The sequence below is a fragment of the Notothenia rossii genome (assembly GCF_949606895.1).
Source record: "Notothenia rossii genome assembly, chromosome: 11".
Taxonomy (NCBI): domain Eukaryota; kingdom Metazoa; phylum Chordata; class Actinopteri; order Perciformes; family Nototheniidae; genus Notothenia; species Notothenia rossii.
The window spans coordinates 40,929,492-40,947,930 of record NC_136910.1 but is presented as its reverse complement, the minus strand read 5'-3'; the positions used below and the strand labels follow the sequence as shown (position 1 = coordinate 40,947,930).

The following is an 18,439-nucleotide window of genomic DNA, read 5'->3' as shown; positions in this document are numbered from 1 at the left end:
CAGATTGTTCTATTAATTCCTGCCTGGAAAATATACAAGTTGATGATTTGTATTTTCGTGCTGCCTTATTTTATTTCCGAGAGAGCATTAGTTTCCAATAGAGCAAACTTAAGAGTGTGATGCAAAGGTCTGTTTCTTTATAGTGTCTGCAGCGAGTCTTCGTCCAAAGGTGCACCGTTGATTCACAGCTCAGTGGGTAAATGTATCTAAAAGTGGAGAAGATGTGAGTCAACTGACCTGGGTATCTAGTTCACTGTGTGGGAGAGGAACATGAGTCCTTAAATACATCACGCTAAATAAATTAGGTCCCATGTTATTGTGTGAAAGTCCCGGCAGACTCATTTTTTTTATCAACTCTTCCATCTTTAGACTCAGTATGTCAACACGCTGACAGTGGAGGTGTGAAAGTCTGCACCTCTTCACTTTGTGTTATGGTCTTTTTTAATACAGCAGGCTGAAATAAAGCCAGGACAGAAATACAAAGGTGTTTCTTGAAATACATTGTTATAAAAATAGCTTTTCTTTACCTTATGTATACAGCCCTTTTTGTAATCTACAATGCAGATCAGATACATTTATGAAAGCAAACAGACATTTCACATCAAAGTACAAGACAGGAATAGGTTGAAAAAGAGCTGCATTTTCTGTGTATAAATTACATATTTGACAAACACACATGTGATGTTTTTGAGTAAGGGTTTATATTTATATAGATACAATTAACTGACAGAAAGCAGACGCATTGTAAGATGAAAATGGAGATTACAGCGGAGGGGGTAATGCGTGCTAGTACACTTGCACCTCAGCAACAGAGTGTGGTGTCAAAGAAGATTAGTCATCTTGGTTTATAGACTCCTGTGGACCTGATTCACCTGTCCCTTAACGGGCCACGCCAAATCCTTTGTGCCTTGAGGCCTACGCCCTGTTCCCATGCAGGGCCACAGGTGCATAAGCACACACACACACACACACACACACACACACACACACACACACACACACACACACACACACACACACACACACACACACACACACAAAATGTGTGCTGAATCATGCATCAGATCTAAAGACAGATGGAAGTAGATAGAAGGGCATACGGAGAGAGGAGGGCAGTGTGTGTGTGTGTGTGTGTGTGTGTGTGTGTGTGTGTGTGTGTGTGTGTGTGTGTGTGTGTGTGTGTGTGTGTGTGTGTGTGTGTGTGTGTGTGTGTGTGTGTGTGTGTGTGTGTGTGTGTGTGTGTGTGTGTGTGTGTGTGTGTGTGTGTGTGTGTGTGTGTGTGTGTGTGTGTGTGTGTGTGTGTGTGTGTGTGTGTGTGTTGCTGACCAACACTGATTACTGTCCTAGGTTCCCCTGATTGATTTTCTATTCCGTTGAGCCTCTTTCTCTCTGTCCTTACTTCAATTACAAGCTGTAATTACAAAGGTTTTCAAAATATGACCCGGTCGTGTTTTTTGTCGGTTTGCCCATCGACCGCTGCTTTGTTTAAGCTGCACCTACACTCGATTTATCACTGTGACCACAGCAATACATTACGCAAAGACACCATGGATCTTTAGGTCTACAATGCATTATCACAGAGACATATGGCATTTATTGGAGGATAAACTAGCCTCATTACCATGTTCTCTCAAATGGCATTTAGTTGTAGGACACATACAGTATTTAGGAGCAGGGATGAGCCGCTGGCTGATGACTGTATACAACTGTTTCCTGTTCTGTGATGTGATGTGACGTGACGTGATGTGCGAGGCTGAGGATTGTTGTGGGACTGTGTCATGTCTATGTGTTGTGTGCATCCCGATATTCCATGCCCTGTAGCGTAGACATGGCATCTTGCTAGACAACACCATATTTGTCCTTCCTGAAATATACTGCGAATACCAACCCTGGACAAATAATGGAAATAATGACACACATGTAGTGTTTCTGGAGCACAAATCTGATCAGATAATCCTCGTTTTAAAGGTCTCCTATTATACTCCTTTTCATCAATATATTATGGGTCTCGGATACAAAACAAGTCTCTGAAGTGTTTGCCTCAAATTACCAAACAGATTGTGCATTGTAGCATCCCATAATCCCCTCTGTTTCAGCCCTGTTCCAAAAGTGCTGATTCTCTGTCTGTTACTTTAGATGAAAATAAGGAGCCACTCCCCACGCCCCTCTGAGAGAGATTTGGTTAAAAATAACACAATAGGCGCATTCACACCGCAGTACTTTTCCCACAAAGGTTCATCAGAACTTAGTTCATGAGAACTCTTTAGTTCTCATTAACTAAATACAGATCGCGTTCACACCGGAATAAGTCCCTGGGGGTGGATTAGGCAAATGAAGCCGCTGACGTCACTTCTTCTTCTTCTGCGTTGGGTTTACTGGCAGGCCGCAAACAACTTCATGGCGTATACTGCCACCCGGAGTCCCCGGCCGGAAGTCCCCGGAGTTGGGGACTGGCTTCAGTAGAAGCTGCTGGGACTCCCAGCAGCTTCTACTGAAGCCTTCCGAGTAAATCGCCAGAACGCCGACACCTCCTCATCTCCACCGCTCCCATGTTTTATTTTGTGTTGCCATAAGTTAGTCTCTCTGCGTTTCTGCGCTGGGCTAATGCTAATAATGCTAAGGCGAGGATAATAAAATGGCGGCTTCACAAAACTTTTTGGGAGTTTTACGGGGCGTGGTTTGCATTCCGCCTAGCCAATCAGACACACTGTAGGAACCTTTTTCTCCCACGAAAGTAATTGCTCTCTAGCAGGGACGGAAAAGGGGATAACAAAGGTTCTCATTAACTAATTTTAGTTCCGGCTCTTTTTGGTGTGAACGCGACATTTCGGAACTATATCGGAACTAAAGTGGGAAAAGTACTGCGGTGTGAACATGCCGAATGGTGCTCTAGGAGGAGATTCAGGTGATAAAATGGGGGTGGGGGGGGGGGGGGGGGTACCTTGGTTGCAAGCCAAAAAATCGTTATGACATAATAAAGTGGCCTAAATCGGATCAGCTCATTTTCAGACTGGTTTTTATATAAATGGATCAGGACAAAAAGTGAGAGAATCTTTTTTCCTGAAACTTTCAGAATCTCTTTACACAGTGTAAAGAGATTATACGTGTTTATGTATAACAGACATGAAAAAGTGCATTTTACATAATGGGTGACCTTTAAGAATGTAGGAATGTGCACACACTGGAAGAGATTTATACTACCTCTGCTAGAAAAGTTGTAGAACCCTGGGTGTGTTTCGGCTTCAGAGCAGGTGTTAGTTAGCCCAGATTTTGTGTTGCACGAGGCACACGTAGCCAAGGCGGCACAGCTGGTTGTTTATATTTAATGTGCCCCAACAAGATAAACTTGGGACTTTGGACATTGTTTTGTAAATCACACAGAGGTCTGGTTTGTCATTGGGCAAAAGGAGGCGGCAGCCTGTGCGTCATGGGTGGAGTTTTTTTATGCAAACGCGCATTTGAAAAGCAAATTCAAGTCAGCTTTGGAGTTGAACAAAAACAAACTGCAGTAGTTCAAAGGTTTGTGTAGGATTCTTATTAAGGTCCAAATGTTGCAGCTGGGATCAACTTGATATCCAATGCTCAATGACATTTTGATGAGAAATTTGTAATTTGGATTTGGTTACGCACGAGTCTGGGGAGACATCAATCACTTCAGGGCCACCTCCATCCTGCGTGCAGCTGCAACCTGAGCTTCTGTCGGAGCGTGGCTCTGTCTGGGTCACCTGCCTCTGCTTTGGTGCTTCTCCACCGTTTGAAGTGACTTTGTTTCTTTTTTCTTTTGTTCTGTATTCCACATAATATCCCTCCATCAGATTAAAATGTCTTTAACCCTTAAATGGGTAGGCACATATACATATATTGGAATATTCATTTTTTTTCTAATGTGTATATATACTGTAGACACTTCAAAATATGACTCTATTTTCCAAGTCACACTGTATCTCGTGAGATACATTGCACATGTTCTATATTATAAAATCTATATTACACCCATATTACACCACTATTGCACACTATCTTACCCATGTTACACTTGGACAAAGCCTTTTAAAAGAATGTGTGTCCCAGGATACAGAAGCCATTAAAGGTTTACGGATCCGTTTCCATTTTATAAATCTCATAATCTAATATAGATAATAATTTTATAAAATGGCTGCAAAATGTGTGTTGCAGGTGTTTTTTGAGCTAAATACTTTATGAGTAAATGATTATTATTTTCTGATCCTGACGGTCTGGTCCGGTCTGCTTACTTTTAGTAGCCTAAATGCTAATTCAATAAAACTTGCAGTGCGTGTTTAACCTGTGCTTTCCTGTCGATAATCTCACCAGAATTGAAACACCTACAAATGTAACTAACTAAAAAGAAAGAATAACAAACCTAAAATAATGAAGCTACAGCGTGTTGTAATGCTGTGTGGTCCAGATACCATCGACCAATAGCTCTGATTGGACAAAAACATAGTGCTGTAGAAGCACATTTGCTGTCTAGTGCTACTTAGCAGTTGGCTACGGAACAGTGAACTCACAGTTCCCTCTTCTTCACCCTTGAATTTGTCATCAGTGTTCAAGCTCCATAGCATTGTTTGTTCATGCTTTATCCTATTTGGTTGAGCAACTCTTAAAAACAGCGGCCCCCCTTTTATGGAAAAAGGGAACATATTTGCATTTCCATGTCAACAAGGAGCATGTCTTACATCGTTCTTAATCGGATTCAGTCAAAGCTCTAAGTTTAGTCTCCAAATCATGTTGTATTCCACCTTTCAAACTATGCGTAATGCTATTGGGGGATACACAAGTGTAGTGTAGCTTTTTGTCGGTCATTTTCATAAACAGACTTGGGATCCCCGTTCATGGTGTTGCAGTGGATGAGCGGAAGGCTGTTGGAGGCGTAGCAGACCTTTGTTGTCTCCAGTGTTGGAGCTGCAGCCTGCAGGTTAAAAACCCCTGTCACGTGTTTATGTGTGACAATCCGCCTGTCACATTTGACAAGTTGTCAGTGAGGAGGGGGACCTTTCCTTGTAAAGTGTCATAGCAACAGCATCATTGTAAATTAAACTGGAGAGGAACAATTGTTTTCGTCTGTGTTAAAAGAAATACTAAACTAAATACTAAAATGTTAGGAAATGTGCCCTATATATTGTCATTTCTGTTACCGTAGTTGTCACTTAATTATTTGAGCTTCAGATTGTGCATTGCATATGTTAATGGATTACAAAGGTACAATTATCTTTCTCCCACAGATATTAATGTAGTACTATATTTAGCAGCACACAATTGTTGGGGCTGCAGTTCTTACTTTTAGTGCAGCATTTAACAATTCATCATCTCCAAAACAAACATCCATCTCTATTCCTGTCCATTTCCATCTCTTCACCCTGACACACACACACGCACGCACACACACACGCACGCACCCGCGCACACACACACGCACACGCACACACACACACACGCACATGCACGTGCACACGTGCACACGCACACGCACACACACACACACACACACACACACACACACACACACACACACACACACTCACACACATCTTAATGGACTCCTCCAGTCCAATGTAGTTTCTCAGAAAGAAATGAAGGACACTGCTTTCCTTTCCTCTATTGCTGTCTGTGTTGTTGTCCTCTTTGTTTTAAGACACGGCTCCCTGACGATGAGCATAATGTGCCTCGAATGGTGTTCTCGCTCAGCTCACTGAGGGGAAACTCACTCTTGGCCCCACGGGCTGGAAAAACCCGACCTCACCGCCTCAAAGCGAGTTTTTCCCTCCTCATCATCCCCCTGTAGATTTAACCCATTTCCCCACTGCCAAGCCACTCAGTGCTCCTTCTGCTGCTAGTTGGTCTGGTTAACGCAGTAGGGAGTATTAAAAGCCTCACCACCTGCTATGATTTGCTCATGTTTTGTTGAATTAGAGACTGTAAGTACTGTATACACAATTTAAATATAAGGTAATGATTGATTATATCAATAGTAATGGGTGCGCAGCAGCCCTAACACACCTTAATTCAAATGTAGCGGTTAAATGAATAGCTATTGTGTGGATTGGAGTTGGTGTGCAGGTGTTGCTCTTTGTATATCAAATATTGACTGCACCACACATACAACAAAAATGTGTATTCTAGATTCCTTCATTTATAGATCAAACAGGAAGACTGAGAGGGAGGCTAGAAGGCATTCAAGTGAGAGGAAATGTAGGTTTAAAATAGGCCGTATTGTCAGCTCCCTTTTCTTCTAAGCCTAAAATACCAATATCATCCCTATGCTCAGTTAGGCCATATATTTCCATTTTAGGATATGTATGGAAGTATCAGATCTCTCTTAATGATGTTTCTTGTTTGTTGTAGGGTTAAAAACCACTGGTTTTCTTTTAATATAATGGATTAGATAAGCATTTACAACTACATTTGAATGAGTTTGTCATGTCAAATAATAAGATCATTACTTAGACATACATAACTATACTTTATACTTAATAGAAGTTGGCAGATGCTGTTCTCTATCATGCTAACCTCTGTGCTGTTGTAGCTTCAATTACAATTAACCACATGAATCTAAGAAACATGCTATTCATGCTGTGTCTCCTCAACTAATATTCTGTCCAATGTGAAAAGAAAATCTGATTTTTTCGTGCTTATATCAGCGACTGCTGGCTTCACAGGTCACTTTGTATCATAGTGTCACTGTAACCTGATATATGGCATTTGAAATGTTGTATACTCGTCCATTGAGTGCCTCTTGATATCTCTGTCTCTGTTTTTTCATCTTTTACTTTCACTGTCAGGCTGTCTCTCAGCTCGGCCTGTCATTTGATGTAGGATATAAACAGACGTGTACGCACAGTAAAGACGGAGAGACAGACAGGCATTGACACCGAGAGGCAGACTGACAAAAAGAGGGATAGTTTGTTCAGGCCAAATGTTATGCAATGCAAAAATAAAATGTGTTAAATTAGGATTAGAATCAGAAACAGGTTTATTCAGATAGGTTACGTACGTGGAATTTGACTTGGTGTCATGGTGCATACATAAAAGTAAAAACAAGAATTAAAAATACAGGTAGAGAACTAGAATAAATATTAAAAATAATACAAAATATAGTCAAATATATAACGGTATTTACATTGGAATGGAATAAAATATGGAATAAAAATCGGCAGTAATTTAAAAAAAACTGTTTTCTAAAAGACCAGGGACCCAGGTTTTGCTATACACATGACTAAATCAAGTAATACACACACTCAATGTGCTGTAACATAGCCTGGGGGTTTTAGCAGCCTCACAACAGCCAAACAAAACCAACATCTGCTTGGTCTTCTAACAGCTGTGGCTGTTTCTTTACTTTGTTTTCAAACTTTACTTTTTGACATTTAGTGACAATAAGGATCATATTCATGATTTATATTAGAGTTCTGAATAAGAAAACCATATGGAGCTAAGATGTTGGGTCCGTCCCCGCGGGATATCCCCCTGCGTACACAAGCGTCCTCCTGCATGGTGTGCACAGTACAGTAAGCAGACAGATGACAGATATAGTCTTAGGAGGGGGCTGAAGTGATAAGGGTGGAGATTAGGCTAATCTCGGGTTATTTCTGTCTGCTGGGCTGTTGTTAGTGGTTGCTGTGGGTGTGTAGTAAGAGGTGTGTTGAGACCCTCAGTGTGGGGAGCATTGGTGATCCCTGGCTAGCTGAGAAGCTAATCTAAACTAAAAAATCCGCAACATTCATCTGTTTGCAATTTATATATATATCAATATTCCAATTGCTTGTATATAGACTAATAATAATAACAATACATTTATTTTGAGGTGCGCAAAGTCGCTTTACAGAGGTAGTTAAAAAAAAAGGTCAACAATTAAATATAGTAAAAATCACATTAAAATCGGGCAATAAAACAACAATCACACATTAAAAGCCAGTTTGAAGAGGTGAGTTTTTGTAAGTTGTATTCTGCACTATTTCTATTATATTCAATTTTATTTTATTTACTTTCCTTATTATCTGTTTTATTATGTTGCACTATTGGAGGAGCCTGTGACCTAAGATGTTCATCGTCATAGCTACACTGTAGCTACAGTATGTACAAATGACAATAAAAGTCTTGAACCTTGAAACGCTCTTATGATCTGTGTACTCCCACAGACAGACTGATTCTCCATGATGCCTATAATGATCACTTGGTTATTTAGAGTAGAGTAGAACAACACCACTCATGGCAGACATCCTGTAATGATGTCTTGTGCAGAATAATTAATTTGTAACTGATGAAGCATTTCGGTTTCTTCTACCCTCACTTCCCAGGAGTTAATGTTGTAATGGAGCGGATGGATTAACGCCTCTTCATCTATCTGTCGTAACGGCTGCTGTGATCATCTGTTGAAGCTGTTGTATCCCAACACAACCCATTTGTATTGTCTGGTATATGAGCATCACTATAGCAATGAGCTGTTATTACATCACAGAGAAGTGTTATTATGGATGTCCGTTTGTGAATACAGCGCAGATTAGATAGCGTATCATGTGTAGTTACTTCTGATGCTACAGCACAGTCAGAGGTATGCGGGACTAGATAATGTGTTGCTGCCTCTCTCCGGGTTATATGATTATAATATCATACTGCCCCGTATGGCTATGTGTTTATTGTATTATTGTTATGTTATACAGAGCTTAATGGTTCTAATGCTGAGCCATTATTGTGTTTGCCTCAGTAAACAGAAAGTATCAATTTAATATGGATTCACTATTTGTATTTAACTTTGATTTAATTAGGAGATATTACGATTTTTTTCAATAGCTTCCCGGCAAAGACATGCAGCGTCTTAATAACAATGTTGCAGACACAAAACACCACACAGTTTTAGAAATAATAACAGATTAAGATAGTAATAATTCAGAAAAATAAAAGTCATTCAAATCAGATACTAATAAATTAAAACATCCACAGCCAGATGTGCCGGTCTCTAAATCATTTACATTTCTTCAGTTTTGCATTTTATTTCAACCAAAAGGAGCAATATCCTTAAAACACCTTTTCTCCGAATTTACAAATAGATCAATTCGTTTTTGGAGAGATGACACACTTTTATTGAAGGATTTATATCTGTAAAAGAGATAGAAGCAGAACAAGGCTAGCCCTATAGGTAGTCATGTGCCAATGGTTCAGTCTATGGGTTTAGTCAGACCATGCAATCTGAGCTCGAAAAGAACAACGAGTGAGGTCTGAAATCCTACAAGAAGCCGTCGTTGTTTTTCTGGAAGAGGTCGGGAGGGTCCATATTGCTGATGTTTGCATGAGCACAGCAGGTCACCCTGTGCAATCCAGTCAAATCCCTCCTGGGCTCTAATCTTCCCGACTGCCTTCTTAGCACAACCACAACGCCGGCTACAGCGCTCGCCCTTCCACTCCTCCATGACATTCACATCTTCTTTCTTTCTCTCTTTCTGCAGAAAGATTTGGAAGAAAAAGTTAACAAATGTTGTGGTCTATACTATTCTGTATTGCCATATTGATAACAAATACAGAACTGTTCTGCAGTATATTGTATGTTTTCAAATGATAGAAATCTAATTATATTAAGTAGTGCAAACAAATCAAAATGTTTATATTTGATCTCCTCAAAGGATGTCAAACGACTCACTTAATGTCAGAGATATTTTTGCAAAGAGTAGGATTGGAAGATTGCTACCACTCTACAAGCTAGACCCCGCAGTCAATTACCTTAGTTAAGCATAATGGGATGGGGGTTGCTTGTAGTCATGAACAAAATAACACACATTACATTTCAACCTGAAGCTCCACTTGACTTTAGGGAGCTTGATAGTGAGTTTCAGATCAGTGCTTAACTGTCTGACCCTCGTTTTGGTTCACTCTCATTGAGTGGCTTTGGGCTAAAGCAGGCAGCAGTTTCCAGCTATAAACACGTTAATACTACCCCACTGTACACCACCTGCTCAGCACTTAAAGGCAGATAGCAGTTAGAAATCTAGTGAGCATAGTGGAGCATATATCTCTTTAAGAGACAGATATTTCCCTTAAGACTTGGTTCAGACCAAACACAACGCTTAAAAGGAAAAATTGAAAAAATGATGTTTGGCCGTAACTGCTGGATTTGTTTGTGAGCACAAACAGGTGATATATGTCATGGTTGTGGCCAAAATGAACTAGCAGGAATAAATAACTAAGAGGTCATCTGAAATATTGTCTTACCTTACAAAATATATATACAGTATTATAAGACACTTAAACTGAATGTTCCATACAGGCAAGAAGCATTAAAAAGAATCATATCCAAATATATAACATCTTCAGACAAACATCCTTACTGAAACCAATCATTGATAAAAAAAATGTGTCTTTCTAAATATTTTAGAATAGTTTCTTTTATAGCAGGCAGCAGCACCATTGATAGACGTAGCATGCCTCTCCATCACCTCCCTGTTATCTCTCAGCCCTGCTCTCCTCCTTTCCTCCATCATAGACTGACCAACAGCATCATTCCAGGAATTCAATCAGTGTCCTCAGCCTAACTGTCCTGCTGAAACAGACTTGCATAAGCAGAGAATCTGTTTTCAAAACAGTTGTTCTCAAGACTACTGGCAAGTTTCTGAACAATATGTCCAAACACGTTCATTTGTTTTCCCACAAATGTTCTCATCGCACTGATGAGTTATCACTGAGGTGCTGTCTGTGTTGAAAGTACTGCTTTTGTTTGGAGATCTCAGTCGTGTGTACCTGTTTTCTTAAAGCTGAGCTGCTGTTGTTCTTCTGTAACCTCCGCTCAGGTTACAGGCACGAATCAATACAACATCAACCTCCTCCTCAAACATAAATACATTTTTATTCCCCTGACGCACTGAGCCTGTTCCTCGCATAGAGCAGACTTTTTAGAATCCTTGAAAGACATTTCTAAAAGAATATGCATAAATTAACTGCATACATTAATTGCATGCATTAATCCCCACATGGGAACATTAGGACAAAGGAAGGCTTAGCACACTTCAAGGATCACGATGTACAGACACTGATGGAAGAGGTATAGGGTTCTTCCATAAATGTATAAGTTAATGTTGATAATAAACACACAATCCTTGAATATAATGCAACAAACATCATAAAAGTGGCCCCTGTGGCTGTGTGAACGTCGGCCCCAGAGCAGGCAGCCTCTGCCAATGCTGCTCTTAATGGTTGAGCACAGATTAAGGCAGAACAGTAGTGTTGAGGTTATCACGCTCACACGACCAAAATAGACGCAGAGCGGGTGAGACAGCGGGCAAGGCAGCCACGCTCGCAGTGCAGTGTGATGTGCTTAGTGGAAGAACCGGAGAATAGTGCTGACGGGAACAGAAGGATGGAAAGCAGAGCAGATGAACTCCCGCAGGAGAGAGCCTTTCTTTTAACTCGTGATTGACACATTTCCAAGGGATTAGCTGTTAAATGAATGCCTTGATTGATGGTTAGTAATTGATAATCCAGTAAAGAAGGGTATCAACATATCCTCTTTAACACAACACCTTCCATCTATGTTTATCGTACAGTTAGTGCATATAAAAGGTCCTCGATGTAAGCAGTATTTGATGATCAAGGATACGCTGAGGCCACAAACCTACAGATAAAAAAAGCCAATGTGGGTAACACTTGAATGTGTGAATTAGTTGTTGCTGTTAAGAGAGGATATCACTAAAGTTTTACACTTACAGTGGCTCATTATTAGCTCATGTATTGTCTTAACAATAAGAACCCTACATTTCTGTGCTTGACTAATGTTGTTCAGCAGCTTAAATGATGAACAAGCATGTTTTTAAATCTTTAAAGGTAAACCAAATAAACCAAATGTATTATATTGATTATAGATAAATGCTTTGTAATCGTAAAAACTATTGTAAATCCATATCAGGAAGGATCTATATCTCATTGTTGGTGCACATATCTGCAATAGGGGAAAGTAACTGAGGACTGACTCAAGTGCTGAGCGTTGAGGCATTTACAGGACACTTTGTTTAAGCACACCAATTCTCTATTCACTTCTAAAAAGAAATATTTTTACTCCACAATTATTGGAAAGTGTAAGTGTCTTTACACCTTCTGATTCGTCATACAAATGATGCATTCAAAGCTTGATAGATTATAAAAGAACTAGGATTTTTTTTAAATATTCTATCCAGCATTAAATGAAGAAGTTAAAATAAGCTTGAACAGCTAATACATCAAGAGACGATGGTTACACATGATTGCATCTATATTTATAATCTAATAATATACAATTTGTATTATAATATTAGACTCTGAAAGAGGCCATTCAGCATAACGACTTTTTCTTCCATGGTTTATATTTACTGGTAAAAATTATGTTCTTCCATTAAGTACTAGCACTCATTCATGCTTTACTGAGCGTATCGTGGAGGAGAAATAATGGCCAGTTCTTTCCAGGGTTCCTTGTGTAACATTAATATATCACTACTTGTTTTCTGCCTGTGTAAAGACCCCATTGATCGCCACCTGCCTTTTAATTAAGTCTCTGGCTATGTATTACTGTTGGGCCTCATTACCTAAATGTGCTGCTGCACATCCTCGGCTTTTTATTTAGAGTAACAATAATAAGCACACTGCTTTAACACGCCTTGGAGAGATCCGAGTTCATTTATAACATCGCTGGAATGATTCTCCATCTTCTCGTGTCGTCTGCTCTATACTAGTTTGCATTGTAGACATAGTTGCAGATTGATGAGCTTCTCAGAGCGTACTGTATGCTGCCTGAAGCACTAAAATAATGCAGACTCTATTTATCTTTATTCATTACTGATATTATATATCAACATGATAGCGCAAAGTGCATTACCGAGAAGTAAATTGTAATTTCTTTCAGCAAACTGAATTTCTTTTGGGCCAGAATTGCACTGAAGTTGTTTACCAGTGTAAATCAAATAATTCATATCCAGGTTTTATCTGCTGAGGCAAACATTGTCTTCTTTGTGTTGCTTGAGGAAAACATGAGACTTTCTAAATCCAACATAACATGATAATATGACTTTTTAAAATCCAAGTCCAGCCTTAATTTTGTGATTAAGGAACACCAAGGGAGATCCAAAAAGGAGATTTACAAGTTGATGTTAAGCGGGAGAATACCAGATTTTCCTGGAAACTGTTTCTTCAGCCTTCAATGTAATAGCCAGTGGTGGCTTTAATCCCCTCAAATTAGTCCCTCGTTAATCCTCGCTAACCTCAAACAGAGGTCACTCGTGTCCAATTTGAAGATGCATAAAGAACACTTTGTAATTGCGTGTCCCACAGCTTGATGATGAGTAATTCTCCTGCATGCTCACAACAGATTCAAAAAGTCAGACAGCCTACCGCACATACATGAACCTGACAGATAGCAGTGGAGTGAACACTTTAAAAGTTGAAGTGACACTTGTTGAACACTTCTGTGAACACATGGGGTCACTTCTGCTGTCCACTGTCATATAAACCCTGTTTATTGAAGTGCATGTAAACACACAATACTTTCCAGATTAATATCCAAATCCCCATCTAGTTGATACTGGACAGATGAATATATGGGACCAAGCCAAATGTGAATGAGCCCTGTGTTGGCGGGACATGACCAGCCTGTGACCCTGTGCCGCTATCACATCAAATGTTGGCTGTTTGTCGCTCCAATATTAGAGGATTATGCTGACCTGTGCCCCTGCCCCCTGTCAAATGTAAGCTTTATTCACTTAAATCAAAGCTCATATCTTTCGTTGCCAACAGAGAGTACTGGTTGTGCTTTTGGCTCTAAGTCAAAGCTACCTATGTCCTGTTATCATGCTGTGACGGGGCTCTAATTGTCCGTTCACAAACACTGGCCTAGTCGGTTGGGTTACGCTCCAAAACTTTATTTATAACAGCAACAACAACAAAAATAGCGAACCAGCACAAGTTAGACAACAAAATAAAAACAATTAAACACTTCCTGAGAAAAGTTCTGGTTATTCAATTGGTAACTTTAGGTATGTTGTTGAGATATATCCACTCCTGTGTGTGTGGTTACAGAACTCCTTCTAACTATGACACACAGGCACAATCGTACAAATTCAAAAACACTGCCCCAAGAACAATAGAGATGTCAAATTATACAAGCCAGGCTAGACTTTTAAAACCGCACAGAACACAAGGATATGTAGTTCAAAGTCACAGTGACAATATTCTTTAGTGTATGTAGCAAGTACATCGCTAACAGCTAGCTAAGATGTCATTTCTTCTACTTGAAAATATTTAGTAGATTAGCGCAAAGATCTTCAGAAAAGGAAATGTTTTGGTTTTATTCTTCTTACATTAAAATGTTATTCAAAACAATGGCAGCCTGTATTTTAATATTCTCTATTAACATGATGTGCTGCGTAGACACACTGCCATGACCCTCTCTGTGACTTCGGGAAGATTATCCCGTTTGAATTTTTACAATACATTGCTATATGGAGACAAAGCGTTTATCCTAGATGAGAATATTTCAACTGTGGTAACCACTAAAACATCTCACTGTTTCAAATATTTACAATTCATCCTCAAACAACATAGTGAAGGTCCTCCTGTGTATAATCCGTTGACCCTCGCCACTGCTCTTCACCTGCAGCCTCATTATTAAGAACTCTATAAATAGACCACATGTAATACCTTGTGGCAACCTTCTGCCAAGAGCAGAATTTTCAAAACTGCCCCTGAAATACAATCCAAAATAAATTCTTTATTGCGTTAATGAGTTTCTACATCTTTCCTCTCCGCCCTCGGTGACTCAGCTTGACCCAAAGGTCACAGAGTCTACGCAGCAAAGTCAAGTGTTCCCTGGGAATTTGTTCAAACCTTTCTGCAACCTTCCCACATACGTCACCTTACTTTCCCTTAAAGCCTGCGCCCCACTTTTTTCAAAATCTCTATTGTTGTGTTTTTTCGATTACGCATTAGTTGAAAGAGGAAAGTGCAGACATGCAGTCGACACTTTTTCTATTTCTGCCTGCTGTGAATAATTTGCAATTCAAAGAAGGACCAAAGTGCTACTCCCTGTTTTCCGGTCTTGTTACAATCCTCCAAGATTGTATGCCTTTATTAGCGCCTTGCTGTTTTGTTTTCGTCTTCCCTTTGCCTTTTGGACTCTCCTCTTATGTCCCATAATTAAAATGAATGTAAAGACACACACACCCAACAGAGGGACAGAGAGCTCTGCTAGGTTAAGAATAAAGATGTAGGCAGCAGAGGAGATACTGAGTGCATTGATACAGCCATCATGTAAGCTAGCAGCTAATTTTAGCCTGTGAGGGCAGTGCACTGTCTCCCTGTGGATGGGCTGCACCATAGAGGGATCTGAGCATCAGCCCAGCCTCTTGTTCTCTCAGCTGTTCTCTGTATGGACACTGTCCTTTGTGCAGAAAGGTTACTGGACAGCCACAATAGACCGGGGTGGAGAGATGTGGATTCAAAGAGCTTTTAAAAGCACCTGGGGTTTAGGGTGGTTTTAATGGCAGATTTTGCATACAGATGGCAAAATAGGATCAAAATGATGCCAGAATACATGTCAGCACAATTTGAAGTCCATGTCCAGGCTTGAGTGATTGCAATTGATGAGAGGAGGAAGTAAGTAGCCCTCGCAATTTGGTCAGAAGTGGTCAGTGTTTTTCCAAATTCTGAAGTATATAAACCAGAAAAAAGGAAAAATGTAACTGGGGAGAAAAATAATGTTTTTTGCCTTTTAAGATAAGATATAAGATAATATGTACCAAATTCGGATCAATAAAGTACATCTTATCTAATATCTTATCTTAAAAGGCAGGTAAGACCAAAAAAAGAATGGACCTGGAGACACCTGCTACAGTATATTACAAAATAAATTGTGTTCAAAACAAGTACGGTAAGTACTGCCTATTAAAGTAAAGTATTTCATACTGGATGTGCTGTACATATAAACATAATGTTTTACTTCAACCTTCTTTGCCTGTCTTTTCATTTTAGTTTATTTATAACCTCAAGACATCGATTTGTCTTCCATTAACCACTTTGATACTCTGTTCAAACCATTATCACGAGTGTAGAAAAACACACTTGAAATAAAAAGTTTACTATTTCTCATTGGGTGTGATTTATTTGAACGTCATGATTGTGTGTGGGGCCCATACCCTGAGGCCAATTCAATTGTCATTACACTTAAATTAAGTAGAATGGGCCAATTAAAGAAAATGGAAAGCAATAAACTTAAAAATAGGTACTAATTATTTGGACTCTTCCATTCAGCAAATTAACAAATGGCGCAGGTTTATTATGCAAAACCCACCAATCACCAATCTTTTTTTCCCCATATTTAACTTTTTTTAGCAGGATAAATTGAGCAGCATTCAGTGTGCGGGTGATTATGGAATAACTAACCTGGAAAGAGGTAATGGGTTTCTAATGCTAATGAGCATTAGTGCCACAGCCAACCGGGCGTGAGTCAATTCTCCTCGCCCCGATTGGATGTGAATGAAACCGCCTCACGTTGCGCATAGCTTATTCACCCTGCTGATGACTTTCTATTCTCAAATGTCCTGCTCTGATGGAAGATCCACACGGGCTCACAGAATATAAACACAAGTACCGGCTGATTATTCCAGATGTTTGCACTCCCTTTATCATTCAGTGTGTTATTCACCTCACTCGCTCTGCATGACCCACTCTGTGCTGCGTGTGTAGTTCCTCCACTGGTCAGTTTGTTTTGGAAAGCAGCCATGTTGAATTATGTAGCTCAACATCTGTGATATACACACACATGCACTTGTAGCTATGTAATTCTCTTGTGGCCAAACACGCACACCATGCCCTCCACTTCAAAGATGACTTTGTACTCTGGGGCTCTTTTTAATCTTTTTAAAGGGAATAATAAAATGTTATACCGGAAATACCAATACATGTTTCCAATGGATAATGAATGTGTGTGTGTTGCCTAACCTGATGTATGATCGGAATATCAATGCACGTTTTCACTAAACAAAAGATTCTCAAGAGGTCTAACCGAGCTGTCTTTGTGTCTTTTCTCTCCGGCAGATTTTCCATATGACCTATGACCTGGCTAGTGCAGTGGTAAGAATATTTAATTTGATAGGGATGATGCTGCTTCTGTGTCACTGGGATGGCTGCCTCCAGTATCTGGTGCCTCTCCTCCAAGACTTCCCCCCTGACTGCTGGGTGTCCCTAAACGGTATGGTTGTAAGTATTACACACTTCTTCTATTTTGTTTGTTATTTTTGGCATTTGATGTAAGTGAAAGAGTCATTGTGCATTTCATAGCTACATACATTGATATGGTGCAAAAAGACTGAGGCTACAGGTCTCATGGAAAATTGTGAAAAACATGTACAGTAGAAGAGTTAGGATTGTTCTTGTAATGCAGTGTAAAACTATTGAGTGGTATTGCTACAGTACAGTGTAAGAGCAGGCAAGTATATCATTCTAAAATAACCACATGTGGCTGCTTATCTCACACTGTTGGGATTAATTGGTGTGTTGTTACTTTAATGGTGCAAGTAAAATGTTTGAGTGCCTTTATTAGTGTAGAGAAACACAGTAATGTGGGAAGTAGAGGGGTATGAAAAAAAAGGTTTTTAGGATGAAGACTAACCGATGTGTTTGCAGATATGACAATAATACAAATATACAGTTTGTTATAATGACAGGAGTACTGATCAAAACAAATGCTGCAGTTGTATAGGTTTGTTTTACTTTGTTCTCTCCTGGTGTTTTTTTATATACAGTAGTGTCAGACTCATTTGGAGCTGGAGTCTATAAATAGGATTTGTAGGTACATTAGGGACATTGTTGAAAGTAAATTATTGATCTGCCAACTGGCAAGAAACAGAGCCTGAAGAGGCAGTGAGACAGATTTAACCAAATGAATCTACAGTGCATGAATACCAGTGCCACTGTTACAGTAATGTGATGCATTTTATATTTATTCATAGCTTCAAAACATGATTTGCAGAAACTTCCTACTGTATATTTGATTGGCATTTTTGTTTAAAATATCCCACCTTTCCTAAAATATTTGTTCAAGTAACTACTGGCTCATAATCTATGTGGATATCCAAACAGAACATACTGTTTGGAAGTATTTTGAGACCGCCTTTCATCGATATTTCCTTATTTCTTTCACGTGTTATTCCCACCTCCATATCTCTCTCTGAGTAGGGGTCAATCGGACTGTGGTAGTCGTGTCAGAGCAATGTGATAGTGAGGAAGTGTGTGTATGGGCCCCCAAGGGATATGCTGATTGTGAATGCTCACCCGGGGAAATGTTCCCCCTCTCATGTCCCTCTCTCTGACTAACATTTCTTTACTCACACACATGCACATGGACTGCTCCGAGGCTTCAGACTGGAGGTGCAAATGTCAGCTTTCCTCAACATCACAACCCATAAACAACTCA

General features: G+C 39.7%; 1 protein-coding gene across 1 annotated transcript in view; it reads left to right on the top strand.

Annotated features, from left to right (window-relative positions):
- The window catches only part of hcn1 (hyperpolarization activated cyclic nucleotide-gated potassium channel 1), a 65,857-nt gene that overhangs the window by 12,538 nt on the left and 34,880 nt on the right, over nt 1–18,439 (top strand). Inside the window, exon 3 of the mRNA XM_079659826.1 lies at nt 17,062–17,223. Coding sequence (XP_079515952.1) covers nt 17,062–17,223 — 162 coding nt within the window. The remainder of the gene's footprint in view (nt 1–17,061; nt 17,224–18,439) is intronic.